The sequence below is a fragment of the Phytophthora cinnamomi genome (assembly GCF_018691715.1).
Source record: "Phytophthora cinnamomi strain GKB4 chromosome Unknown Contig21, whole genome shotgun sequence".
Taxonomy (NCBI): domain Eukaryota; phylum Oomycota; class Peronosporomycetes; order Peronosporales; family Peronosporaceae; genus Phytophthora; species Phytophthora cinnamomi.
In genome coordinates, this window is record NW_027150954.1 from 2,484,864 (window position 1) to 2,510,245 (window position 25,382).

Genomic DNA, 25,382 nt, shown 5'->3' on the forward strand with positions numbered 1-25,382 from the left:
GCGGAAGTTCCCACCCGCAGCGCCCGGGCGCATCTGCGGCGAACAACAGCGGCTACTACCTTGATGAGGAGTCGAAGGGGGGAATCGCAGTACAAGGAAGTCCCGGTAACGTCGGAAGATGTGATCCGTCTAGTGGACGTCGTACTGTCACCCGAGTTTGTCGACCGTCTCGCAGCGGAGTTGTCTCGCTGGCAGTTTTGGGTGGACGTCCGCGAAATGTACATCGCGCTGCTAAATCGTCAGCACCCGCCAGGATCAGCAGGCGCGGGTGGTGAAGGTGGCCCCGTGGGCACGGGAGGCAGCGCTACAAACTCGAGGAATTTCAAGTGGAGCAGCATGCAGCTCTGGGAGATCTGGAAGGAGCTCTCTTTCGCGTACACGAAGACCTGTTTCGAATTCACTGCTGCTGGTATGAACAAGAGTGAGCACACCTATATATCGCTTCTGCCTGCTGGGGGTCGAAGCTCTGCTTGCTGGTCCGCGTTAAGTGGCTTCAGGGCCGATAACCGGGTAGCTTCAGAGTTGAAACCCCGCGATGAGATGCGACAGACTTACCCATGAATCGAGTGGAGCGATATCTTCTGTCTAAGCAGCTCATACTAACTTTTGTGTGTGTGTTCCTTGTATCTTTCTACTACAGGAGTCGACGACCGGGAGTACATCAACTTCTGTGATGGTAGGCCAGACGTGTACTACCTGCATCAACGACTGCATTCCCGTCCCGATCTGCTGCACCTGATCAAGTCGAATGAGTACATCGACGAAAAGTGCACGAGCGAGGCGTCGGAGTCCATCGCTCACGAGCAGCAGAGAGCTCAGCAGCAACAGCAGCAGCCGGGTCCGTTGATGGGCACGGGGTCTCCTCTGCTGCGCGGCCACAAGCGCTACAAACGGTCCACGCCCCTGACAGGAACGGGGCCTTCATCAGCCGCATACAGCAACGCACGTGCGATCGCAGCCTACCGCGACGGCGCTGCGGTTGTTGATGGGACAGGAGCAGCCAGCGGAGGGAACAGTGGGGACAACGGTTCAGGTCAAGGCAGTGGCGACTCACGTGGGCACTCACCTGAAGAAAACAGCACGGAGAATTCGGAGACGACGGGCGAAGAAGGCAGCAACAGCAACACGGCAAATTCCAACGCCAGCAACAGCTCGCAAGACGTGTCGATGCGCGCCGCGCTCGCCGAGCAGAAGTACTTCGGACTACTGTTGCAGAACTTCGAGGTGATCTTCGAGTCGCTGCACAACAAGAAGGTGCTGCTGGCGACGCTGCGCAAGGACAACAAAGCGCCCGACCACCTCATCGCCGACTTGCACGACGACATTCACGTGCTGTCGGCGCTCAAGAAGGAGTTCCGCAACAAGTTGCGGCGCACGATGCAGTGAGACGATGTAGTGAGACGGTCGATGGCAAACTGCCATCTATCTATCCACCCACCAGTAGCGAACTCGGCTCCATGTCTGTGGAGAAGCGTAGTGTATAATGCGCGCCGTACATGAGGCAGGCAGGAGTGTTGATACCTATTTATCAGTATGAACATTTGAATTGGCCAATCAAATGGCTCCCCGCGAAGCAGAAATAGCTACACTTTTTCCTGACATCCATGTTGCACTTTGGTCCAAAGTTGACTATTTAGTATGGGGGCTGGAGCGAGCGCCATGATCTGGCCGTACGCCGACATCCAGTTCGGATTCTTGGACCGAGAGCTTGGTTTCGATCATTTGCATGCGCTGGCGGCGCAGGGCAGACACCGCGCGGTCCGGAAGCTGCTGCGCAAGGGCATGGACCCCAACGCCCGACGCCTAGAAGGCGCTTTCGGAGCGGATGACGACGAGCGAGGCGACTCGCCTATGATCTGTGCAGCCAGGTTGGGCTATTGCTGCGCATACACGGCAGCAAACTGGGGCTCTATCGCAGTGTGTTAACAGGTGATTTGAGTCTAGAGGGGTGCTGGGCAACAAAGATCAACCACGCCACTTGAAGACGCTCGAGCTGCTGCTGCACTTCGGTGGCAAAGTCAACCAGCCCAACCTGGTAAGTAGCGAGGATTGTTGGTGTTTCGCTCTTTGTTGGCCCCTAACGATCACTTCGTCGCAGCTGAACCAGACGGCCCTGTACATCGCGTGCGAGCGCAACGTGATGCATGTCGCGACGTGGCTTCTGCAGCACGGCGCCGACGTGAATATCAACTGCAAGGTCTGAACTCCAACGCGAGTTTGCATTTTGTGCGGTCTTGAGGATTCACTGACCTCTTGCTGTGCATTGCAATAGACGGGTGTCTCGCCGCTCATGTGCGCCTATCAGAACGAGAACGCGAAGCTCGCCACGATGTTACTGGAGAAAGGAGCCGTCGTCATTCGCCCGCCGGCCACATTCAGCCACGTCAAGGTAGACTGGAGACGTTTTCCTGTATGTACTCGGTAATGTTACTACCCTAGTTGCTGCTCGAACATGACAGTTCCCCGAGCTCGCAGACGAACTTGAAGTCGCTGATGCTCCAGTCGACGACAAAAATGCAGCAACGCTGCACTCCACGCTGCAGCAATACATCGACCGAGAGGCGGCGCATCGGGCTCGCTTGATTGAAGCCGCCAATGAAGCTCAACGCCTCGAAGACCAACGAGTCTACCGTGAGCAACTGGCTCGAGACGGTGCCAAGCGCAAGGCTCGCCGTCGCCGACAACGTCTGGAAGCTCAACAGCGACGGAATCTACCCCCGTTGAAAGCTCTTGGTGCTGCCACAAACACTTCAGACATTGACCGCGACGAAGAGCAGCATTCTCCATCGCAAACCAACAACCTCAGCAACCAGGGTGAAGCTCTGCTGCTCTGGGAGAAGAAAGTGGTGGTCCCGCGGCCTCGAACCGTGCTGTCGTCGGATAGACCTCAATGGGTGGCGAGGCAGATTCACTGCACGCAGCAGTCGCAGACCCACCGAACCGAATCGGAGCACGACTTCATGCGCCAGTGCACGAAGCTCTACGACTCGCTGGAGCAGGAACGCAGTCGCCGACTCAGCATTCGGAACATCGTCACCGCGCCAGCAAACCCCGGCCGTGGACCTGATCGTCACGGCTTGGTGCCATGCGATGTGCGGCCAGAAACCGCCTCGTTCTAATGGAGGCGATCTTAGTTAATGAAACGACGCCGCCTGCTCATTGCGCTTCCTCGCCCAATACACTCGTCGAGCGGAGAGATAACCACCGAGACGCAGCATGCCTGGACGCGTGGGCCAGCACCACCAGGAGGAGGTATGAAGTGTCTGCATGTGAGGATGTTAGGGCGAGTCTCACGTAGCGCTGTCGGTGGTCGTCCTTCCAGTTGAGCAAGTTCCTCAAGTTCTTCCGCTCGCGCCTCAAGACGCACCTCGAGAACGTCGAGGCCGACTTCGAGGACACACGCTCGGATCGGTTGTCGTCCGAAGAGGTTTACAGCCAGAAGGACATCCAGGAGGCCGTCAAGTCGCTATGCTTCGCTGTCAAGGTGCCGATCCACGTAACCAAGTCTCACGTAGCGCTATTCTCATCAATTGCATTGCTATCGGTAGGCCAACATTCGCAGCGAGCTGCAAGACACCATCAATATGATGGCGTTGCTGTTGCGCCAAATCTTCGTGGAGGCCGAAGACAGCGTACGTCCTGCTGTACAATGATGAAGTTACGTTTGATGATGCATTTGCTCAAGTGTGCAGGTTCCGTTGTGTTAGGATCTCGCGCTTGACCTGGACATTGCCATGGTCGAAGACAAGGAGCTGCTGGAGCGGGTGGAGCAGCTCAGTGTGTCCGAATGGACAAGCGGGGAAAGCGGCGGCGTGCAGATTGGAGCACTGCCGAAAAATAACACCAAGGTGAACGCTGACGCCGAGGCGAAGGACAAGTTGGAGAAGCGGCTTCAGCAGGAGCAAGAGCAGCACGAGGAAGAGATCCGCGCGGCCAAACTCACATCAAAGCAGGAGGTGGAGGCGCTCGAGGCGGCACACGCCAAGGAATTGCGCAAGTTGCAGCGCAAGCTCGAGCAGGCGAGTGAGCGCGTGGAGGAGCTGGAGAAGCAGGTTGAGGACGGCCGGCAGCACATCGCACAGACGTCGCAGTTCCAGTCCATGAAGCGCATGGTCACGAGCAAGAACGCGCAGCTGCAGGACCTGCGCCGCCGCCTACAGCGCTACGAGCCCGGCTACGCCGAGGACGACGGCGAAACCAAGAACGCCGACGAGGACGACGACTAGCTGCAGGAATAGTGCGAGCCTGCATGTCTTCTCTCCCTAAAGAGATAATGCTCAGCACAGCCTTCACTTGGTCGTCCTTCATCACATCATCTGCAACTTCGCCGATACCCCCGCGGAGGAATAACCCTGTGACCTGTGTGTATTGCATCTCCGGAGTAGCTCCTGTGCACAATGACAAACACGGCGGAGGACCCATAGTCGAACGAGGTGGAGAGGGTGGTCGGGGCGTCCTTCTCAAGAGAATTCGTTCTGGTTATCCACTGCTACCAAAGGAGGAAGAGGGGGCCTGTTACAGTCCACCAACTCCAGGGAGCCAGCACGAAATCGCGCACCAAGGCCCCAAGCCGAGCCGAGTCCGGCCGGGGCCTAGAGACACCTCGTCCATCTGCCTCCCGCGATCGCTCGTAAAACTGCCACGTCCAGCCAGCCAGTCCAGCCACGCGAGCTGCTTACAGGCCGAGCTTGGTGCGGCGCCAGTGGCGGCGCTTGGCGTTGTACTTGATGGTGTTGTCGGTGCGCAGACGGATCCACTGCGGGATCGGGCGGTTCTGCTTGGCCTTCTTGGCGAGGATGCGCTTGGTACGGAAGGTCTTGTGCGACGGCTGCACATTGTGGCACAAAATATGACAAGTTAGAGGTCTGCCGGCGTTGGATCCAAACCCTTGCGGGTTTCTCTGAATTGCGGCGGCTCCAGGCGCCGAAAAGCAGCGCGCTCGATGCGTCGCTCGCTGGCGCACACGGTCACCAGATCGACGACGTCGAACGCGCCCTGCTTTTCGCCCTGCACGCGCAGCCCAGCGCAGCTCCACGCACCATTTTGGAAGGAATTTATGCGGACTGACGCGCTGTTGCCACTGGGGCGTCCAAGGCGGTAGCGCGCAGCCAACCAGTGGCTGCGGCGGTTTTTACGCGCAACTTTGGGTTTTTACGCGCACCGTAGTCGGCGCGTAAGAACGTTTTTACCGATTGGTGTGCGACACCAAAGTGTATCCATGTGCCTGTTCTCGTGTGCGCGACGTGCATTTTGGGTTGGAAAATGAATGACACGCTGGAAGATCGCCGTCTCCGCCTTCCGTGGACCTGGGTTGCGCTGCTGCTTCCTCTGCTCAAGCCACATCATATAGCTCCGGTCACTACCTATTTCACTGCAGCGGCGTGGGTTGAATCGCGCGCGAGTTTGTCCTTCGTCAATAGGCCGCTTTCTCTGCCTGCAGATTCGATCGGTTTAGACGGGATTTCGCCAAACCACTTGATCTTTGTATGCGGCCGCTGAAAATCCACCGTCGTTTTCGCGTGTTATCATCTCAAACTCAGACCCGACCGAGAGTGGACCCTTCGCCATTCCTCGACGCACCATGGAGGCGGCCGCCGGTTCCGCTGCGGACGCCGACGCCTCCTCCGTATTATCGCCCTCCGTATATGACACAGGCGCGTCCGCCTTCTCCGTGTCGCCGTCGCCGCTGCAGTCGCCCGTGCTGCGGCCGCCAGTGAACGTGTCCACCGCCTCCGAGCCGTCCGCGCTGCGCTCGGCGCTGCGCAAGCCCAACAGCCCGCAGAAGCCCAAGATGGCGCGTCGCGTGTCCATCGAGCAGAGCTCCAGGCGGCAGCTGAGCTCGTCGCAGCGGTCCGATGAAAACTCGGACTCGGGCGTGAGCCTGCGCTTCCGGCGCTCGCCGCCCAACAGCAAGACGTCCACGCGCAGCTCCTTCGCGCTGCGCGAGACCAAGCTGTCGCGTGCGTCGTCCGTCGTGGGTGCGAGCCTGCGCGAGCTTCTTCGGCGCCATCGGGCGCGGCACCGCCGTGAACGACCCGCTCGAGCTGTCGCCCAACCAGGAGTTCGACCTGGCCGTCATCGACGAGAGCGGCGGCCTGGACGAGAACATCGGCCAGATCCTCAGGCCGCACGTGGACTTCAGCAACTGGTCCAGAGAGGGCTACGCGGTGCTGGCCCTGGGCCTCGCGCTGCTGCTGCTGACCGTCGTGCTGGCCGAGATGGTCAACAGACTCAACGGCTACAACATCGACCCGGGCCTCGTGTTCGGCTCGCTGCTCACGCTCATCCTGTGCGTCTGCGTCTTCGTGACGTTCCACGGCGTGCAGAGCTATCAGAGACACCCGAACCCGCTCATCTACTACAAGTGCGTGATCGACATCATGCTGGCGCTGCGGTTCCTGCTGGACCCGCTGCTGCTGGAGATGGGCGTCTACCGCCAGGGCGACGAGGCCTCCTGCGCCTACCTCTCGGGCGTCACGCAGTTCTTGTACTTGTCCAGCGACTGCTGGTACTTCGCGCAGATTCTGGATCTCTACTGGTCGCTGACCAACCCCTTCATGAGCGTCAAGGCCAACCGCAGGTTCTACAAGATGATGGTGTACTCGGCTGGAGCATTTACTGGAATCATCGCGGCCTTTGTGCCGGGTATCCACGGTCTCGCGGACGGAAATTATTGCTGGACCAAGCGCAAGACGACGAAGGACCCCGTGGATAGAGACTTTTCCACCTCAACCGCGGAAGCTGGCTGCTGTTCTACATGTGGATGATCCTATTCTACCTGTCGGGTATTGCCGTGCTGGTCTTCGGCGTCAAGCGGCTTCGATCTGGACTGCGTGATACCCTGCAAAGCCGCCGTGAGATGCTGCGCAACGGCGCGCTGTCGATCACGAGCTACACCATCTACTGGACCATCGTGTTCATCTGGTACGCTCTGTCCTTTCAGACGCGCACGACATACGACAAAAATGGCAACATGCCGCCAAGCCACATCTTCCGTGCGTTCACGTTCACACTTTCGGCCCGTGGTGCCATTGACTACTTCGTCTGGTTCATGATCAACAGCCCTACGTTGATTCGTGAAAATTGGCTCAAGTTTTCGTCCGACTCGGCAGACAAGCAATTCAGTGCGCAGCTCAATACGGCTCTCCAAGAAGAACTCATCTACTTCACTATCGAGGGCATGACTCGGGCGGTGCAGATTGCTGAAGATGACCTCATTCGTATTCGGAATCGATCTCCCACGCAGGAACTCGTATTGGGTGCTAGTGACGACGAAGAAATCCGGCGTTCGACTGAGGATCCCAGTGAGGCTGCAACGAGAGCAACAGGCCCACTTGGAATGGGGAGCAGTGGGAACTTGCTGCAAAGCGTGCAAAAGAGTCGAATGCTCAACAGTATCCAGGAGGTTATTAGCTCGGGGCTCCACCGCACTAGCAGTGTAGATCGACGTGCGAGGAAAAAAAACAGCAAGGAGCCTGACTTCAGCTTCGACATCCCTCCGGATCAGCGCTCAATGCACCAGCCGCCGAAGACAGATCGCCGCGACAACAATCCCTCATCTGCATCGACGGCGGCTATGTCGGGTGAACCACAATCCCCAACTTCTGTGTCGGGCACTACGACAGCGCCCATTCGGTTTACGCCATACAAGCCGCAGGCCTTTGCGGAGCTGCGTCAAGCATTCGGGATCAAGGCGTCCGATTTCATGAAATCCTTCCAGACAAGCACGAAGCCCAACATCAGCGAAGGTGCAAGTGGTGCGTTCATGTTCTTCAGCGGCGACAAGAAGTACATTGTCAAGTCGATGGCTGAAGAGGAAGCACGCTTCCTGTGCGAGATCGCAGAACAGTACGCCGAGTATCTTACCCTGAACCCATGCTCGCTCATCACCAAGTTTTACGGCTGCTTCAAGATTACCATGTATGACAAGCGCTTTTACTTCATCGTCATGGAAAACTTGTTTGACGTCATGGAAGAGGGTGTCCAGATCCACCACCGGTTTGATATCAAGGGCTCGTGGGTGAATCGTAGCTACAAGCGCCCGCGCCATGGCGCAAAGGTCAAATGTCGCCATTGCTCCATGATGTTCAAGTACGGCGCCAAGAAAAGTCAGCTACAATGCCCCAATGTTGTGGGCCTACATGAGCCCAATGTTGTGCTGAAGGATAACGATCTGCGCACGCGGATGCGAGTTGGTGCCGATGAAGGTATCGAGTTGTATGAGCAACTACGCGATGATTCCATTTTCCTCTGCGAGCTCGGCATCATGGACTACAGTCTGCTGCTCGGAGTCATGGATATCGAATTTGTCGTGGACCAACCTTCGTTTGATAACAGCACCGTCGTGAGTGAACGCACGGCTGCCAACACAGCTACGAACTCGACATCCAACTCCGGAACCAACAGTCTGAGTAACGACAGCTTCTTATCGGTATCATCGTCGAATTGGTCAGCGTCCACGGGGTCATCTGCGGACAAGCACGTACACCGCCACGAAGAAGACTCGATGGCTGGCGCCCCGAAAAAGCTGGGCATGAGCGTAGCGCCGAGCGTGCACTCGCTGTTCCCGGAGCCCGAAGACCCTCTGAATCAATCGCGGTACCCTTCAACTGGCGGAGAACCGCGTCCGAAGCGTTCTATGCGGAAAAGCAAGCGCGTGTTTGGCCCTGGCTACTACTACGTCGGCATCATCGATATTCTCCAGACGTGGACGCTGCAGAAGAAGCTCGAGCGGTTCTTGAAGGTGAATCTCCAGCAGAAGGACGGTGACGGTCTCTCCGCGATTGATCCAGTGCGATACCAGCGGCGATTCGAGACCAAGCTGCGTGAAATCATTGCGCTCCCGAAGCAGTACAACCACCGTCAGCGCCGCAACCGTCCGGCAAAGAATGCAGGCACCATGTTCGAGTCCGTACAGCGCCTGAGCCCCGTTCTGCAAGCCGCCGCTGCGTTCGAGAACGCTGTTGCCGCAAAGGAGGCTCGTCGCGAGCAGGCCCGTGTCCGCGGCGACTCGACCGACACGGACTCGTCGGGAATGTCGTCAAGCGCAGCGGACGACGGTGACCTGGAGCAGGCCGGCCGGAACCCGCAGCCGATTCTGCTGCCGTTCAACCAGCGGCTGATCACGACCAACTCGGCGCGCAGCCAACTCAGCCTGACGGACTTGGCGGTGTGAGTCGGCAATGCCAAGTCGGCATCACTCGGAGCGGTGGTGCCAGCGGATCCGCTGAAAAAAGTTGAAGTTGAAGCTGCAGTTCCAACAGGGCAATAGGAATAGATAGATAGGTAGGAAGGCGTGCCGCAGTGTACTAATGGAGACTGTCGTCTCTGGCTTGTATAATAGCACCGATAGTGAAGAGCGAGGTCCTCGGCTGTCACGGCCAGCTAAGCCGCGCGCTGACTGCACCTGAATCGTTGTTCTATATGCACTTTTGGGCCTTTTCGGTGTATCACTGCGCGCCACGCTTCGTGCATTTCTCCATCGCGTAGGTTTTATTTTTTCAGATGACCGCATCCAGCGCGGGTTTTCGCTGCAGCTGACGCCAACGCCGACGCCGATCCCAAGTCTATCACGGACGGGGCCACTCGCCGCGGTTGACTCAAGCGAGGAAGAAGCGTTTGCCAGCACCATGCTCCTCTCCATGATTTGACCACCAGGATGATTGGCAGCATCTGGCCAGCTGGCGGGATTCCGGGTAACGGCCGAAAGCACTTGCGCTCAGTATACCAGAGGAAAGGCTGGCTCGACAGCCGGCCATCCTCTCTGCGTCGCGGCGACGACCACCTGCTCCGACCTGGCTCGCCATTTACTGCCCGACGTGCCCTGCCACTAGTGACCAGACTTCTGGCGAACAGGCTGGCGGCGCAGCAGCAGAGGATGCAGGCCGCGACGCAGCAGCAGCAGCAGCAGCAGCAGGCGGCGGACGACGCGCTGGACTGGTTCGGCCAGGTGCAGCGCAGAGTGCGCAGTGCCAGTCTGCCCTCCGCCGACGACACGCAGCAGCGGCCGCGCGGCAAGAGCGCCGCCGACGCCGTCGTCGCAGCAGCAGACAGCGCCGCCGCTTCGTCGCCTCCGCGGCGCCGAGGCTTCTCGCTCGCTCGCCACCAGTCCGTGCCCGCCATGTCCGTGGGCAAAGGCGGCGCGCGCCGCCGCCGCAAGGTGACGTTCAAGAACATGTACGCGCCCGACGTGGTGCCGCCGCCCAAGGTCGAGAGCTACGACGAGCTCGTGTTCAACGTGGCCGGGCTGTTCCACACCATGTCGTTCCTGCACGACCCCGAGGACTGGGGCGAGGACCCGACGTCGGGCAGCATGTCGTCCGAGGACGAGTACTACGACCCGGAGCCGCCGCTCGAGCGCTCCGTGCCGCTCATGATCGCCGAGTTCCTCTACCGCTCCGCCGTGTTCCTGGGCTACCCGCAGGGCGACACGCCGTGGCTGCCCGGCTTCCGCGAGGACAAGAAGTTCTCGGGCAACGACGTCAAGCGCTGGCGCCGCCTCGCGCACTTCGACTGGGAGGCCGAGGAGCGCGAGTTCCTCAAGTGCCACCGCCGCCCGCCGGGCGTCGCCCCGCAGCTCACGCTCGGACGCACCGAGTCGGTCGAGTCCAACGGCCACACGTCCGTCATGAACACGCTTGGCGCCAGCTTCCGCATGCGCCGGCTGGACAGCAACGTCAGCGAGGACTCGGCCGAGTCCACGTCCAGCATGCGCAGCCAGGAGAGCCACGTCTCGGGCAAGGCCAAGTTCCGCTCGGCCGTGTCCGGTTGGATCCGCAAACACCGCCGCCACCCCAGCAAGGAGAACAACGCCGTGGAGGCGCAGGAGCCCGAGCCCGAGAGCGCCGACGACAGGAAGAACCGCCACGACAAGCACAAGCACAAGCCCGTGTCGTGGCTCAACCCGCCGCCCATCTCGTCGTCGCGAGACCTGGAACTGCTGGTCGACATTATCAACTCGTGCGTCTACTGCGGCCAGTTCCAGTTCCGGAAGCACGACATCGCGCGGCTCTGCAATGTCAGGATTTAGAAAGGCGATCGTTCGTTCGACGCCGAGTTCCCCGTTTTATTGCGCTCGCTTCTGCCGGAGGAAGGCTCACGCACAGCGCAGCAACCAGATTTCTTAGTGTGTTAACAGTCCGATACAGTGTTTTGTCCCTATTGCATCGACGTGTCGGCTTTGCCATTTTGGTTTACGAGTCCGAATTGCAGCAAGCGTTTCTTCTTCTTCTGAACGCAACAACGAGGACAAGACGTTGGAATGCTAGGTACATGTAGCTGCTCGTCAAGAATGACCAGCGTCCAGTTGGCCAGAACATCATTGTTGACCGTCGTGGTTGGGTTTCATAGTTTCGTTCCTTCACATTATTGACCTTAACCGAATAAAAAATCTGTCCAGAGTCGCTCGCAACTTAGATCCAACCGTCCTCCTCCACGATAAACTCGAGGCGCACCAGGTCGTTCACCTCGTCGGGCGTGAACAGCACCTCGCCGAAGTTCACACAGCAGTTAACCACGTCGCACAGCTTCTCCAGCTTGACGTTCGAGGGCACATCCAGCTCGTCCTCGTCTCCCTCCTCCTCAGGCTCCTCCTCGACCACGCTCTCACTCAAAGACCGGTGGAACGACGCGCTTTTCAGTCTCCGGGGAGCCCTTGAGTACTGGCTGTCACTATCACTATCAGTGCCCTCCGTCACGGAAGAACTGGTGCGCGACGACGGCGCCTCGACGTCCTTGCCCTTCACGCCCAGGGCGGCAGCGGCCTGGGCCGTCGTCACTTCCTCGAGAACCCAGTCGTGCAGCGCCAACCGGCGCCACATGCGGATCTCCTCGTTCGAGATGTTCACCACGTTGCCGTGCTTGGTCCGCGTGCCGTGAAGGAACGCCATGGAGCGTTCGAGGAACTCCTGCACCTTCGTGGTCGTAGGCCGCTGGTCGTGGGCCGCAAACTTGCACACGCGCACCAGCACGTCGTCGTAGCTCTCCAGCGCAGTGTAAGCGCCCGCAGCACCGTCGTTGGCATCGAAGGCAACAACAATGGGCTTCATGCTGAACCGTGTGCGCTTGGCAACACCGGGCGACAACACCTCCTCAGCAGGGACGGGGCTGGGCTCCTTGCGGCCCGAGATAGAGCGGCGGAGCAGCTCCGCGGCCTTGGCCTTCTCGGCCGCCACGGCGAACTTGCGCGCCTCCGAGCTGCGCGAGAAGCTCGTGCGGTCCTTCTGCAGGTCGAGGTCGATGTTGCCGCGTCCGCCGATCAGGCGGGCCTGAATGGGCAGTTTGCGCCAAATCTTCGAGATGAGGTGCTCGGGCGCCTGCTCCATAAAGTCCATGCTCTGCGAGCGCCGGTCGAGGCCGCGCGTGGGGCGCTTCGTGTCCTCGTAGTCGTCGTCGCTGTCCGAGTCCCAGGTGGACGCGTGCGGCTTGACCACGGCCTGCTCGTTCTTCGAGTAGGCTGCGCGCAGGGCGCGCTCGCGCTCCTCGGCCTCGGCCTTCTCCCGCTTCCTCTCCTTGCGGGCGGAGGACGAGAAGGAGAGCGACATGCCGCGCTCCTTCTTGGCCCTCTTGCCCTTTTCAGCCGTGTACACGCCCGAGCTCGACAGGTTCTGTCCCTGGAAGCTGCCCCGGCCAGGGCCGCTGGCCGTCATGGCGGAGATGGAGCTGGAGCTCGACTGGTACGAGCTGGGCGCCGTCTTGACCGCGCCGTAGCCGGTGAGGCTCTGGCTGGCCGACCGTACCTTGGTCTTGTGGCCGTGCCTCGAGTTGGAGGCGGGGCCGCCAGCGTCGCGCCCGGCTGCAGCTGCAGCGCCACGTTGCCGTGCACGCCGCTGTTGCGCAGCGCGCGGTTGCCCATGCAGGGCGGGCGGTCTCCGCCGGCGCTGACGCTGCGCGCGCCGAGCTTGGGCGGCTCGAAGGCCGACGTGGAGAAGCCCGACTGCGAGTTGCGGCTGCTGCGGCTGTTGCTGGGCTCCTTGCCGGCCGCTTTAGTGCCGCCCTTGCCGCCGCCGAAGAGGCTGCCGCGGCTGGGCGCCGTGTGGAAGGCGTTGTTGAGCGTCTGCGTGAGCGACGGGCGGTTCTCGTCGCCCGGCGCCTTCTTGGCCTTGGGCGTGGCGGCCTGCGCGCCGTAGGGCAGCGACATGACCACGGCCGGCTCGGACGACGCGCGGTGCTTCTCGCGCCAGCCCGAGAGCGAGAAGCTCGAGTGGCGGCCCTCCTTCTTCTTGGACGGCTTCTCGCGCGCCGCCGCCTGCGCCTCAGCCGACAGCTCCGCGTCCAGGCCGGCCGCGCTCATGCGCCCCGTGAAGGAGAAGCTGCCGCTGCGGCGCGAGCCCGGGAAGATCTTCTTGATGCCCGAGTAGATGTCCTTGGCCTGCTGCGACATCGCGTCCTTCCTTCCAGTCTCGGTCTACCGGTATTTATGATACTGCTCGGTGGAATGAACACCCACCCACGCACTGAGAGGTGAGGGAGAGCCCGGGACGAAGGCGCGGTGGGATACAAAGCCGAGAGCAAAAGCGGGCGCTTTGCCGGTCGAGCTCCTGTGAGTGGGTCTTTTTGCGAGCCTGCTTTCGGCCCGCCGTCGCCTTGCCTGCCTCTTGAGATGTGGGTGAGGTTCCCCCGCGTGGGCAATTCGCCGCGAACGCAGAAAGAAGGGGAGCAACTCAGTCGTTGACAAGCGCGGTGTCGGCGCAAAAGGCGGTGCGGCCGCGGGAAGACGCGTGGTCGCAAAACACGGTGCGACGAGCCGATACAACGCCTGTGCCGAGGCGGAAAATCAGACGGGAGAGGCCCACCGCGTTTTGGCACGAGGGTAGGGGCGGGGATGGGCCCAGCTGGCGGTGGCTGGTCGGGCTTTTTACTGTGACGGAGGCGGCACTTGGCTGCGCGCGCACGGAGCCCGGTCGGGCTGATTGGCGGAGCGCCCTCGGGCTCCGCTGGCCGCGACATCTGGCTCCGAGTCAGGGGAGCACCTCGGGATGCGGATCGAGCTTTTGGTGGCAAAAGCGCTCGGAGCGAGGGCTGCGCGCGTAGCGACAATAATTTGGTGTCGTTTCGCGAGCAGCAGCGCGTAACGGCCGCGACGATTGACTCGGCGGGGAACGTTCTCACGAGGATGGGTTCGCGCTGTACCGCTGCCCTCGACTGGACGCCGCACTGCGGCAGAGCGCAGACAGAGTGCGGACTTTCCCGAAGGGTCAGCTCGAAAGCGACACGTTATTCTCCTATGCGAAGCCCGCAGTTCTGACTCTCGAGCTTGAAGCGTTGCACGCTGTGACTGGTTTCGGTGCCTTTTGCTCGTCGTTGATCGCCGGCGCTCGGCTGTCGCAGTCGCAGTGGCGCCGCCGCGCGCTCCGATATTGCCAACATCTGAGTGTCATATTGGTCGTTGTGGACGGCCAAAGCATGACAGCGCAGTGTTGCACACGCGGCCATGTGATGGATCCAGCCGCGCCGTATAATGCGGCGAGCTCTTTTCCGGTGGCGACGGCCGCGGTGGCGGTGCGGTGCCAATGGCACCACATCGCAGCACTGCCACCGCACCAGTATACATGTAGCTCAGAAGAGCCGAGGACTCTTGCTACCGCTGCGCCGCGACGAACGCATGGCGGGCTCTGCGACACATTTGTACGGACGTCCTGCTGGAGGATGCCGGACTGCTACGCATTATAATACAGCAGTGCAGCGCTTGTGGCCCAGGTCGCGCTTGATACAGAGCTGGTTTTGCTTCGCTAGCAGTATCTGTACCTGTGCCTAACTAAACTTTACTAAAGTTTGGCTTTAGGCCCTAAAGCTGAGTACTGTAGCCATCTCGAAGGTACAACATCCAAAATACTATACACTTCGGTCACCCACGTGAAGCGCTCGCTGACAGCAGCAGCGGCGCTCGAAAGTTGCGAGAAAACCATCGAGGAAGCCCAGAATTTAGGCTATGCTGTTTAGGAGGAAGTCCAGTGGCACCGAGAGCGTTCTCACGTTCATCTGGGACTCAGGACGAAAGCAGGCAGGTCAAATTGACAGGTTTGTTCTTTTGACAGTCAATTGAAACCCGATAGCGCACCGCATACACAATGTGCTCCCTAAAGAAAATGGCCTTGAAATGGCGAAATTCGTCCTCGTCATTACCGACGAAGATCATTCGGATGTCTTGACAACTAGACGCGATGCGCTGGCTCAGCCGAGCGATCGTTTTGCCGTGCAGCAAATAGTTGTCAGTCATGTCGCGGGCAGCGGTGAGGTGTTGACTCAACACCTCTCTGGCCTACTCGCTTCTCAACAGTTGAGCAGCGAGTAGGCTCGAGTCATGGCGGAGTTTAGCGGCACGAATTGAAGGCAACGCGCCGAGCAAGCTCTGTAGAATTTCCTACCTGCCCAGTGGGTCGTAATGCGACGGACCAAGCTGCAGGACCTGCAGTGCAGGTACGCTAGTGATGATCCCATGTTCTTCTTGGGGCAATTTATGGGCGTCTACAATACTCTTGTTGGGAGATCGACGAGAAGACTCGACCCTGTAGTGCGTTTGTCTTTCAATGAGATCCCAAAGCATAGTCGACTCTTAGGTATATCAATTTGGAAAGTTACTGTGGATCAAGCCAAGGTGAAGTGAACTACTACGTAGTACGGGTCATGGAACGCCACCACGCTTTTCGGTTATCCGCGGGGACTATTATATCCTCCCAAATCCACTTTGCTGGCGGAAATGCCAGCTTCGTACTACATGTAGTAACATACTTACTACAAAACAAGTCGGGGCTACAACTGTGATTGACAGGTAAAATTGTCATCGTGGTAAGCTCAAATGTAGCCATTTAGCCCTGCATATGCAACACCCATGTCGACGAGTCATGTCCAAGTTAACCTGCAACAACCTGTTTCCCCGATCAAAGCTCCTCCTCGACGTCCCTGCAACGCCCACATACGCACATGAACAAACCACCGCGAGCTGACGCTGCCGACACATTGGAGAAAGAATGCCTCGTATATTATGGCGTAGGAAGTCGCTCGCGTCCCCGGTCCAGCCCGACAGCACCCTGTATTGCTATGATCGAGAAGAACCCTGACTCCTCCCTGCAAAAGCGCTGAAAAGAGGCCGGCAAAGAGAGGACGCGCGCGCTTCCTGTCCTGAATAGAGCATCAGCTACCACCGGAGCGGCGCGCAGGCTGCGAGAGCTTACGAGCGCTTGGGGCGAAGCGACGCGGGGCGGGGCACGGCTCTTACGGGCCTCCACCGAACGACCGCGCACGATACGCTGGTGGATGGCGGCTTCCACGCAGTAGTAGTTCTTGATGTAGATCTTGGGCAGAGCGTACGACTCGTACACCGAAGCCTCCTTCAGGTCACGGATGGCCGACTGGTCCACGATGTTACTGCGGGGGACACGGACAATAGGAGCGACGTCAGCGGGGCACTGCTATTGGGGGGGCTACGCGCACACTTATAGCGTACTATACGCTTTAGGTGTGTGCGTAAAGCGTCATTTTGCCCTTCGCGGAGAGCTGCTAGCTGCTGAGCTGTGGCGGGACGTACCGCACAACGAAGCGCTTGATGGCCTTGTCCTTGGGGATGAGCTTGGCCGTGGACACGCAGTGCACGCGCTTCACGTGGCCGCGGCCCTTCTTGTTACGTCCGTGGTTGCGGCGCTTCACAGTCATGTTTCCTCCGTTCTTTTCTCCAAATTGACTGCTCGCTTGCGCAGGGTGGGCGGGATTGAGCCGCCCGCGACGAAGCGCTGGCCGCCACCAACTTGCCCCGACAGCTGATTGGGCCGCGCGAACCCCTTTTCGGCGAATCAGGGAGAGAAACCGGAGGACCGTCACTGGCTGATCAGAGTCACTGAAGCGGGGGAGCTCCTGGGCAAAATGACAGAGTACGTCTCACTGTGGACAAAGTTGAGGGGTATCTGCTTGCCTGCATACCAGCCTGGGCTGCATGCAATGGGGACACAACGAACGCAACGATGGAAGGTCTAAAGGCTGGTGGTATGTCAGCGTCTGCACTGCAAACCCATCAATACATGTTATTTCTTTTTTTCTCTGAGGCTGGCAAGTGTAGTCGTCCGCTCTGTGACGTAGTGCGTCGGCCGCAGCTGCCGGGCAGCGTCCTCTTCACCAGGTGCGCGCGCACTGGCGCACCACGGTCCCAATGGCTGCCGACGCCCGGCCGAATCCGCGTGCAGATGGACATGTTTACTTCAGGTGCTTCATGATCTGCGGCACGGACTGCAGGCAACAACAAGCAATAGCAACAGCAACATCCCAGCCGTCAGTTCGCTGCTCTCCACCTCCTCCACAGCAACAATAGCGACCGCCACGTACGCATTTGTCGATGCAGTGCAGGAAGTCGAAGTACTGGCCGTCGCAGGAGCCCACGCCCTTGGCCTGGACGCGGTCCAGGCAGGCGCGGTAGGCGCTGAAGGACTGCTCGCACTTGGGCTCGCAGGCCTTGCGGATCGCGGGCATCACGTCGACAGGCTCCTCGTCAGACTGCGGGCGCAACGCGCACGAGGGTTAGTCTACACGCAGCTAGTCTCGGCCAGCCAGCGGCAGGTGGCGCACCATTTTCGGCGGCGTGGGGGTCTCTAGTGCAAAAGCGACGTGATCCGAGGAAATGAGCGGTTCTGGAGCGCCGCAGGTTTCTGTCGAGGCGCTTCCTGCTACTTCACGTGGGGTGCACCACCCAAACGGCGCCGATTCGGGCCAATCGCAGAAATATCCTCTGCTGATTGGTAGAAAAGGGGTCGTATCGCTACTTCACAGTTGGACCACCCGAACGTGCGGCGGGGCCTCCTGGCCTCAAAGCTCTCGCGTCGCTCCTGTCCTTGCCTGTGGCCATGCTCTCGCAGTGTGCGCGCTCTCCGCGCCGGCGCCGCGCAGCTCGGCGCGCGCCCGGCCGCCGCCTCGACCGCGGCGAGCTTCCACTCCTCGCGCGCCGCCGGAAGCAGCTTCGTGCAGGTACCAGAGGCCGAGACGCGGCCGTCCGTCGTCGGATTCGCTGGCTAATTCTTCTGCTCCATTGTTTGCCCGTCGCTCTGCACGCGCAGCACCGCGACACGGAGGACAACAACGCGGACACGCCCTTCGACTTCACGCCGGAGAACTACGAGCGCGTGCACGCCATCCTGGACCGCTACCCGGAGAACTACAAGACGTCGGCCATCATCCCGCTGCTGGACCTGGCGCAGCGCCAGCACGGCGGCTGGCTGCCGCTGGCCGCCATGAACAAGGTGGCGCGCATCGTGGACGCCAAGCCCATCCAGGTGTACGAGGTGGCCACGTTCTACACCATGTTCAACCGCGAGAAGGTGGGCAAGTACTTCATCCAGCTCTGCGGCACCACGCCCTGCATGATCTGCGGCTCCGAGGAGATCAAGAAGACCATCGAGGACCACCTCGGCATCAAGGAAGGAGGTGTGTGTCGTGCCCGTGTTGCAATTACAGTTGCAATTCGAACGTTGCCAGCGGCTAATTTTTTGTTATTGCTTTGGTGCTTTGGCGGCGGTGCAGAGACGACGGAGGACGGCCAGTTCACGCTGCGCGAGGTGGAGTGCCTCGGTGCGTGCTCCAATGCCCCCATGGTGCAGATTAACGACGATTTCTACGTGAGTCATCTTGCCTCTGCTGCTGCAGTTGCTGATACTATTGAGTGAGGTTGGGATTTTAGCTCGGAGTAACTGTACTGACGTCGTTGTTGTTGTTTTTCATCAGGAAAACCTGACCCCGAGACCACTCGCGAGCTGCTGGACGCCTGCAAAAAGGATGCGCCGCCTCCGATGAACAAGTGGGGCAGCTTGCCCATGAACGGCCAGCTGTCGTGCGAGGGCCCGCAGGGCAAGACCACGCTCCTGTGGGAGAAGACGCCTGGACCGGGCTTCCGGATGCGCCCGGACGACGAGCTCAAGCCCAAGGTGAACCCCAAGGACATCAAGGACGCCATGCTGTACTAGGCACGTAGCGGCGTGGCTCTGGGATAATTAACAGGGCAGGGCGGGGGTGTTGCCCTTCGACGTAGCACTCACGACCGACAGGTGGACGCATCCATGTATTTTGGCGGATCTTGCTGGCTCTGCAACGAACGAAGGACCTTCAACGCTCGCACAATACCACACAAAAAGAATAAACTGTGAATGCTCAAAAGACTCGTAAAACGTAGTTTCGCTCGATGGTACGCATGACCAAGATCTAAGTTTCGAAGCTCCAACGTTGGCTTGTGCTCATCCAGTAGGAATACTAGCGTCCGGCGGCGCGCTGCATTGACAACTAGCACACGAATAACTGCAATTTAAAAGCGAGTTTACTCAAGCATCTTCTCGCAATTCCTTGTTGAAACTACACAGCCTCAAAATACGTCTTGATCTTGGCGGCGATGTCATCGACGCGTGCGTTCTGCGTAAAGAAGTCGAGGAACTCACCGTCGGGGCCGACAAGGTACATCACAATCGAGTGGTCCACCAAGTAGTCGTCGTCGTCATCCCCGTTCTCGTCCGCCTTGGAGAAGTACACACGGTAGGCCTTGGTGATGTCGGCCACCTGGTCGCGCGTGCCCGTGAGCATCTTGAACTTGGGGTGGAAGTCGGCCTTGTAGGCCTGCATCTGCTCCACCGTGTCGCGCCTCGGGTCCACGGTCACGAACAGCGGCACGACCTCGGGGCACTTATCCGCCTCCAGCTTGTCCAGCACGTCGCCGATGCGCACCAGCTCGTTAGGGCAGATGTCGGGGCAGTGCGTGAAGCCGAAGTACAGCAGCGAGTACTTGCCGCGGAACGACGCGTCCGTCACGGCGCGTCGGGTATCGCAGTCCACGAGCGTCCACGGCCCGCCCAGCAGCGGCTTGCCCACCGACGTCACCTTTGACGTGGCTGTCAGCAACAAGCAGCAGCAGCAACAACAATAACGTCAATTAAACTGCCGTACATTCAGTACTTGACCCCTAGAGCTAGCAGAGCAGCAGACGCACACTGGGTCTGCAGGCGGTCCTTCTCCGAGTAGTAATAGTACACGACGCCGCTGCCCACGGCGCCAGCGAGTGCGAGGCCGCTCCAAGTCACGGGCTACCAAGAATGGCTCTGTGTCAATGATCTGTAGACGAAAAAGGGCAACTATCCCTGCTGAGGGAGCGTCTAAAGGCTGCCACGCACCCCGAAGTTGTTGGCGCGCGTGCCCGGCACGGGGGCGTCCGAGAACATGCGGCGCGCGGTCTGCACGCCCGCTGCGGGGCCGCGCCGCAGCGCCCTCATCGCCAACATCGCTCGGCTCGCCATCGCCTTCTGCTTCGTATTGAGAGTGCGAGACACGCAGCGATCGTGAGGCCGAAGAGCTACGAGCCGCTCATTGGTCGAAAATCTTCGATTAGAGGTGCGCGATTAGAAGAGCACTTCAACTTAACCAAGCAATATACACAATAATGTACTTTGCGGAGGACTTACTTAAAGCAAGTCCTCATGATTGGAGACTATGGAGGACTCGGCAACCCACGAGGATGATAACGTTGGTTCACCATTCAACACCGTGTGCCACCATGGCAAGGCTACAAATGCGAGACTACCTCTTCTACTTACTGTACAGCGAAATCCTGTCAAATCACTTCAGTTGAAGGATCTTCTCCCCTTCGTCAATTCAGAGAGGGTGGGTTGAGCATGCACGACATCGCGTCCGACGACTACTACCGAGTCCTGGGCGTGGCGCGCACCGCCACGTCGGTGGAGATCGAGGCGGCGTACGTGCTGGGGCAGGTGGATCTGGCAACAAGAGGCTAACGCTCGTGTCCGCAGCTATCGCGAACTCGCCATCACGTACCACCCGGGCAATAGTATGGGGAGCAAACTCTCCGCCGAAGCCGACTTCAACATTGTGGGCGAGGCCTACAGCGTGTTGTCGAACGCCGACACGCGCGAGATCTGTACGACGTTCACTGCCAGTTTCTGTGATCTGCCAAGTTGCTAGGAATTGCTGACTGAGTGGTGCAGATGACAGGGACGGCAGGGACGGACTGGGGACCGGTGCGCAGCCGATGAGCAAGGAGCGCGCCATGGAAATCTTTGACGAGTTCTTCCGCTTTGGCGAGGCGATGGACCCGGATGCCCCCGACCTCTTCAAAGGTCTAAAGCGCGCTGCAGGTGGCGCAGTGTACGCGCCCGCCAAGGGGTTACTCTACGGTGGCAAGTCCATCATGGGCGGTGTGATCATGGGGTCGGCCGCCATCGTGGCAGGAACTGGTGCCATGGTCGCTAACATAGGCTTGGGCATTATTGAGATGGGCGAGGCTGGCATCAATGTTGTTCGTCAGCGTGAACACAACGAGCAGGCGAGCTACGGCGAGACGGAGACTCCTGTAACTACGGCGGAGAACGAGTCTGTCAACCACAAACCCACGCCTAGCTTTTTGGGAGGACTGAAGAAGGCCACCGTTGACGCTGTTACGGCCCCCGTCGCAGTACGTTTGGTTACCGATGGGTTTGATTGGAATGGGGGATTAGTTAACCATCAACGTGCGCTTCTCTGCAGGCACTTGTGACGAGCGGCAGCGTAGTGCTGGCAAGTGGAGCGGCGGCTAGTGGATACGTAGCTGGAGGCTTTGTTGGTGCTGCGTCGAACGTGGCAAGTGGCGTTCATGAAGTGAAGGCAGCGAGCAAGAAGGAGGTGAAACGTCGCACTTCCAGCGCTGACAGAACCCTTGACTCCTCGAGATCGCCGAATTCAGCTGAACCCTCGGTAATGGCAATCCCGGTGGCAGACACAGTAGGTATCGATTCCCCAGGGCATCCAACCCGTACCGAGTTTGATAATCAGCGCGAACCTCCGCTACGGCCAGCTCAGCTAACACCAAGAAATCCTACCCAAGCTGAATTGCTTCAGGAGCAGCGCGATCTGGAGCGAGCTTTGCAACTTTCTCTTCAAGAAGCTCGGAGCCACTCCAGAACGCATTCAGCACGGCCTGCTTCGCCTCCAGCCGACATGGAATTGCCCGGCCATTCGGAAGTGGCTGTGGAGTCTGATGGAGTGGCGATTGTGCAACTTCTTCGTGATGATGAGTCGATTGCCCATGGTTCAGTATCATCGTCTTCTCCATTGGGGTCCACAGCGAGAAGGACTGCTGGGCAAGGTTCTGTGGCTCAAAGCAATGACGAGTGCGTGATTTGCTTGGATGCAGCCCAGGAAGCGGTCTGCGTTCCATGCGGCCACAATGCTCTCTGCATGAACTGTGCACAAGAACTTCTCGATACCAGTCGACTCTGCCCTGTGTGTCGGCAGCAAGTCAGGGAGGTTATTCGACTTTATCGTGTGTGAGGTTGTGGTGGAAACATCACCCGAAGTTCTTGCTTCTGCTCACAAAAGTTGTTGGCTGGAAGTGATCTAGCACTGCTTAAGTTGTACACACGAGAAAATATTTGTATTCCGGAGCGCGAAAGAAGAGGACTTGAAGCGGCAAGTGTACCGCCACCAAAGCACGTCAAGCCTTCACATTCCCGGTTAATAGTGTGCTGCCCGTCGTTCCGAGAGGTACGTCGCGGTCAAACGCATGTAGGTTCAACCCGGTATAAGTTTATGAGACAGGAAAGTAAGAGAGGTCTTTCACGCAGCAATAAAACTCCCAATGGCTCGCTATGACGATCGTGACCGGAACCGGCGGTGTTCCCGCTCTTGCTCGCGGCCCCGGCCCCGTTCTCGCTCTCCTCGCCGCCGTCGCCACGCGCCATCTACTCCGTCTTCATCTGCCCGCCACCGCCGTGAATCCCCGTCGAGATCCGACGCCCCCAGCGCCTGGGAGGCTACTGCGTCGCCAGAGGCCGCAGCCCTCCCGGCGTTGGCACACCGCGAGGAGCTTCTAGCCGCGATGGAGAAAAACCCAGTGGTAGTGTGCGTGGGTGAAACGGGGTCCGGCAAAACCACCCAGATCCCGCAGTATTTACACGCCTCGGGGGTTTACACCAGTGCTAACCGCGGTTACGATAGTGCTAACGGAGGAAAGGCGACGATAGTGCTAACCGCGCCACAACGGAGGCAACACGGGCGCAATGTGTTGCCATCACCCAGCCGAGACGAGTTGCTACCGTCTCCGTGGCGCAGCGCGTAGCGGAGGAGATGGGCACGCGCGGGCGGCGACGGCCTCGTGGGCTACTCGATCCGCTTTGAGTCTCGCTGCAGCGACAAGACGAAGCTCAAGTTCCTCACCGACGGGGTTTTGGTGCGCGAGTGTCTAAACGACCCGCTGCTTACGCAATACAGCGTCGTGATGCTGGACGAGGCCCACGAGCGCAGCATCCACACGGATTTACTCTTTGGCTTGTTGCAACAAGTGCTAAAGCGCCGCCCGGATTTTCGGGTGTTGATCACGTCGGCAACTTTGGACGCCGACAGATTTGCGGATTTTTCGGTGAACGGATAAAAGAAGATAAAGGCAACGACAAGAAGAAGAGAGGAGGAAGATAAAGGATAAGGTCAGGCCGTGTCCGGTGGTGAAAATCCCGGACGCGTCTTCCCCGTGGATATTTTCCACTCCAAGCAGCGGCAGATCATGGGACACAGAGGTCCGTTGTCCACTTATGTCCGCGCGGCGGTCGAGACGACCATGCAGGTGCACAACAGCGAGGAACCAGGGCACATTCTGGTGTTTCTGACCGGCCAGCGGGAGATTGAAGACGCATGTGCGCAGATCCGAGCACTGCATCGAGAGCAGCAGGAAAAGCGGAGGGACGAGATGGAGCTGCGTGTTTTGCCGCTGTATGGGGCGCTGCAAGGTCGACGACAGCGCGAAATCTTTGATGCAGTGCCGATGGTTCGGGTGCGCAAGGTGATCGTCGCCACGAACATCGCAGAGACTTCACTAACTATCGACGGCGTTCGATATGTGGTGGACTGTGGGTTTACGAAGCAGAAAGTGTACAACCCCGTGCAGCAAATGGAGTCGCTCGTGGTTGTGCCGATATCAAAGGTATCGGCGCAGCAGCGTGCTGGTCGAGCTGGGCGTACAGCGCCTGGAAGTGCTATCGTCTGTACAATAAGGCGTCTTACGAGGAAATGGACCAGGAAACAGTGCCTGAAATTCAGCGCACCAACCTGGCCAACACCGTGCTGTATCTTAAATTGCTCGGCATTCAGGACGTGGTTGGATTTCCGTACTTGGACCCACCTGACGAGGACTCGCTTCTGGATGCACTGAAGCAGTTGTACGTACTGGGTTCACTAGATGCAACTGGCGAAGCTACACCGCTTGGCAAGTTGATGGCTGCCTTCCCACTAGAGCCAAAACTTTCGCGCGCTCTTGTGGAGTCGCTGCTGCTGGATTGTAGTCGTGAAATGACACAAGTGGTTGCAATGCTTTCTGTGGAAAACGTTTTCGTCGAGACTCATTCTAGAGGTAATAAACGGCGGCGTCGTGACGAAAGCGATGATGAAAATGATACGGCGTCTGACTGGGAGCAACGAATGCTCCAATTGAAAAAAGACGGACTTTTGCTGACGATGGAGACCAGCTCACGTATCGGTTGATACTGGAAGCTTTTGAATCTGCTTCGCGTAAAGCACAAGGCCACCGCCGAGATCTCGAGCGTTGGTGCGAAGACCGTCATCTTCGGTTGCGAGCTTTAACGATGGCTGGATCTATCGTGAAGCAGCTTCGGGACATCATAGACTCGCTGTCTCGCTGCGATCTCGATGCTGTCAAGGAGGCCATGCCCGACAGAGATAGCCGACGGGATGCCTCGCTCGACGACCGACTTTGCCAAGCACTTTGCGCCGGTTTCTTCATGAACGCAGCGCGTAGATGCACTCTCGAGACGGTGTATCGGCTGATGTACCACAATGAGGATGGCAAAAAAGCAGCCCAGCTCGTGCAATTCCACCCGCTGTCAGCAATGTGTTACTCGTCGCCGCCTGAGTTTTGCGTATACCAGGAGCTTGTCGTCACTAGCAAGCCGTTTATGCGTGGTGCGTTGGCTATCGAGCGTCGCTGGCTTGACCAGTACAGCAAAGGCAAGCTGAACGTCTCTGTGGGCCAGCTCTACGCTCTCTGTGGACGCAATCTCGCAGAACGATGGCAGGCGCTTGTCAGCAGCGCGCAGCAGACGCATTTCTGGCTCACATCGGTCGAGCGTAGGCAACGAGACGTCCAGGCCGAAAGTCGTCACGTGTTCTGAGCTGGCGACAATGGTTTCAGCACCTCATTCGCGGAACGAGCGGCAGGCGCTTGTCAACAGCGCGCAGCAGACGCATTTCTGGCATCACATCGGTCGACGGAGTCGGTAGGTAGGCAACGAGACGTCCGTAGGCCGAAAGCGTCTACGTGTTCTTGCAGCTGGCGACAATGGTTTCAGCACCACTTCGCGGAACGAGCGGCAGGCGCTTGTCAGCAGCGCGCAGCAGACGCATTTCTGGTCACATCGGTCGAC

The 25,382-nt window shown here is 59.1% G+C and overlaps 13 protein-coding genes across 14 annotated transcripts; 9 read left to right on the forward strand and 4 right to left on the reverse strand.

The window, feature by feature from the left end:
- Positions 1-216: 216 nt before the first annotated feature.
- On the forward strand, positions 217-1,386 carry IUM83_03775 (uncharacterized protein; the record flags this gene model as incomplete). 2 transcript variants are annotated; one of them, XM_067927806.1, is made up of 2 exons in its annotated part: positions 217-421; positions 641-1,386. In XM_067927806.1, 2 exons carry the CDS (start codon positions 217-219, stop codon positions 1,384-1,386), a joined length of 951 nt encoding a protein of 316 aa, XP_067795518.1. The 2 variants fall into 2 exon arrangements, with proteins under 2 accessions (XP_067795518.1, XP_067795519.1); XM_067927807.1 differs by having other exon boundaries at positions 217-409.
- A 273-nt stretch (positions 1,387-1,659) lies between these two features.
- On the forward strand, positions 1,660-3,119 carry IUM83_03776 (Sterol 3-beta-glucosyltransferase; the record flags this gene model as incomplete). The annotated part of the gene is made up of 5 exons (XM_067927808.1): positions 1,660-1,868; positions 1,945-2,035; positions 2,099-2,197; positions 2,273-2,389; positions 2,460-3,119. The coding sequence occupies 5 exons, from the start codon at positions 1,660-1,662 to the stop codon at positions 3,117-3,119; spliced, it is 1,176 nt and encodes a 391-aa protein (XP_067795523.1).
- Positions 3,120-3,216: 97 nt separating this feature from the next.
- On the forward strand, positions 3,217-4,226 carry IUM83_03777 (Leucine zipper transcription factor-like protein 1; the record flags this gene model as incomplete). Its single annotated transcript, XM_067927809.1, has 4 exons — positions 3,217-3,252; positions 3,323-3,484; positions 3,549-3,632; positions 3,708-4,226. The coding sequence occupies 4 exons, from the start codon at positions 3,217-3,219 to the stop codon at positions 4,224-4,226; spliced, it is 801 nt and encodes a 266-aa protein (XP_067795359.1).
- A 1,355-nt stretch (positions 4,227-5,581) lies between these two features.
- On the forward strand, positions 5,582-9,175 carry IUM83_03778 (phosphatidylinositol-4-phosphate 5 kinase-like protein; the record flags this gene model as incomplete). The annotated part of the gene is made up of 3 exons (XM_067927810.1): positions 5,582-5,974; positions 6,060-6,638; positions 6,716-9,175. 3 exons carry the CDS (start codon positions 5,582-5,584, stop codon positions 9,173-9,175), a joined length of 3,432 nt encoding a protein of 1,143 aa, XP_067795171.1.
- A 702-nt stretch (positions 9,176-9,877) lies between these two features.
- IUM83_03779 (uncharacterized protein) lies at positions 9,878-11,029 on the forward strand (the record flags this gene model as incomplete). Its single annotated transcript, XM_067927811.1, has 1 exon — positions 9,878-11,029. One exon carries the CDS (start codon positions 9,878-9,880, stop codon positions 11,027-11,029), a length of 1,152 nt encoding a protein of 383 aa, XP_067795364.1.
- A 382-nt stretch (positions 11,030-11,411) lies between these two features.
- On the reverse strand, positions 11,412-13,381 carry IUM83_03780 (Sterol 3-beta-glucosyltransferase; the record flags this gene model as incomplete). The annotated part of the gene is made up of 2 exons (XM_067927812.1): positions 11,412-12,681; positions 12,738-13,381. The coding sequence occupies 2 exons, from the start codon at positions 13,379-13,381 to the stop codon at positions 11,412-11,414; spliced, it is 1,914 nt and encodes a 637-aa protein (XP_067795524.1).
- A 2,655-nt stretch (positions 13,382-16,036) lies between these two features.
- On the reverse strand, positions 16,037-16,650 carry IUM83_03781 (40S ribosomal protein S26; the record flags this gene model as incomplete). Its single annotated transcript, XM_067927813.1, has 3 exons — positions 16,037-16,135; positions 16,194-16,365; positions 16,526-16,650. The coding sequence occupies 3 exons, from the start codon at positions 16,648-16,650 to the stop codon at positions 16,037-16,039; spliced, it is 396 nt and encodes a 131-aa protein (XP_067795525.1).
- A 534-nt stretch (positions 16,651-17,184) lies between these two features.
- On the reverse strand, positions 17,185-17,556 carry IUM83_03782 (Cytochrome b-c1 complex subunit 6; the record flags this gene model as incomplete). The annotated part of the gene is made up of 3 exons (XM_067927814.1): positions 17,185-17,217; positions 17,314-17,481; positions 17,554-17,556. 3 exons carry the CDS (start codon positions 17,554-17,556, stop codon positions 17,185-17,187), a joined length of 204 nt encoding a protein of 67 aa, XP_067795526.1.
- A 198-nt stretch (positions 17,557-17,754) lies between these two features.
- Positions 17,755-18,771, forward strand: IUM83_03783 (NADH dehydrogenase flavoprotein 2, mitochondrial precursor; the record flags this gene model as incomplete). Its single annotated transcript, XM_067927815.1, has 4 exons — positions 17,755-17,949; positions 18,039-18,405; positions 18,502-18,596; positions 18,703-18,771. 4 exons carry the CDS (start codon positions 17,755-17,757, stop codon positions 18,769-18,771), a joined length of 726 nt encoding a protein of 241 aa, XP_067795527.1.
- Positions 18,772-18,791: 20 nt separating this feature from the next.
- Positions 18,792-19,121, forward strand: IUM83_03784 (NADH dehydrogenase flavoprotein 2, mitochondrial precursor; the record flags this gene model as incomplete). Its single annotated transcript, XM_067927816.1, has 2 exons — positions 18,792-18,934; positions 19,007-19,121. The coding sequence occupies 2 exons, from the start codon at positions 18,792-18,794 to the stop codon at positions 19,119-19,121; spliced, it is 258 nt and encodes an 85-aa protein (XP_067795520.1).
- A 202-nt stretch (positions 19,122-19,323) lies between these two features.
- IUM83_03785 (SCO1 family protein) lies at positions 19,324-20,255 on the reverse strand (the record flags this gene model as incomplete). The annotated part of the gene is made up of 3 exons (XM_067927817.1): positions 19,324-19,853; positions 19,952-20,045; positions 20,133-20,255. The coding sequence occupies 3 exons, from the start codon at positions 20,253-20,255 to the stop codon at positions 19,324-19,326; spliced, it is 747 nt and encodes a 248-aa protein (XP_067795521.1).
- Positions 20,256-20,630: 375 nt separating this feature from the next.
- IUM83_03786 (DnaJ Heat shock protein) lies at positions 20,631-23,380 on the forward strand (the record flags this gene model as incomplete). The annotated part of the gene is made up of 5 exons (XM_067927818.1): positions 20,631-20,710; positions 20,766-20,893; positions 20,961-21,427; positions 21,499-21,633; positions 23,069-23,380. The coding sequence occupies 5 exons, from the start codon at positions 20,631-20,633 to the stop codon at positions 23,378-23,380; spliced, it is 1,122 nt and encodes a 373-aa protein (XP_067795522.1).
- A 183-nt stretch (positions 23,381-23,563) lies between these two features.
- IUM83_03787 (Pre-mRNA-splicing factor ATP-dependent RNA helicase) lies at positions 23,564-24,284 on the forward strand (the record flags this gene model as incomplete). The annotated part of the gene is made up of 3 exons (XM_067927819.1): positions 23,564-23,926; positions 23,998-24,161; positions 24,236-24,284. 3 exons carry the CDS (start codon positions 23,564-23,566, stop codon positions 24,282-24,284), a joined length of 576 nt encoding a protein of 191 aa, XP_067795294.1.
- Positions 24,285-25,382: the final 1,098 nt, after the last annotated feature.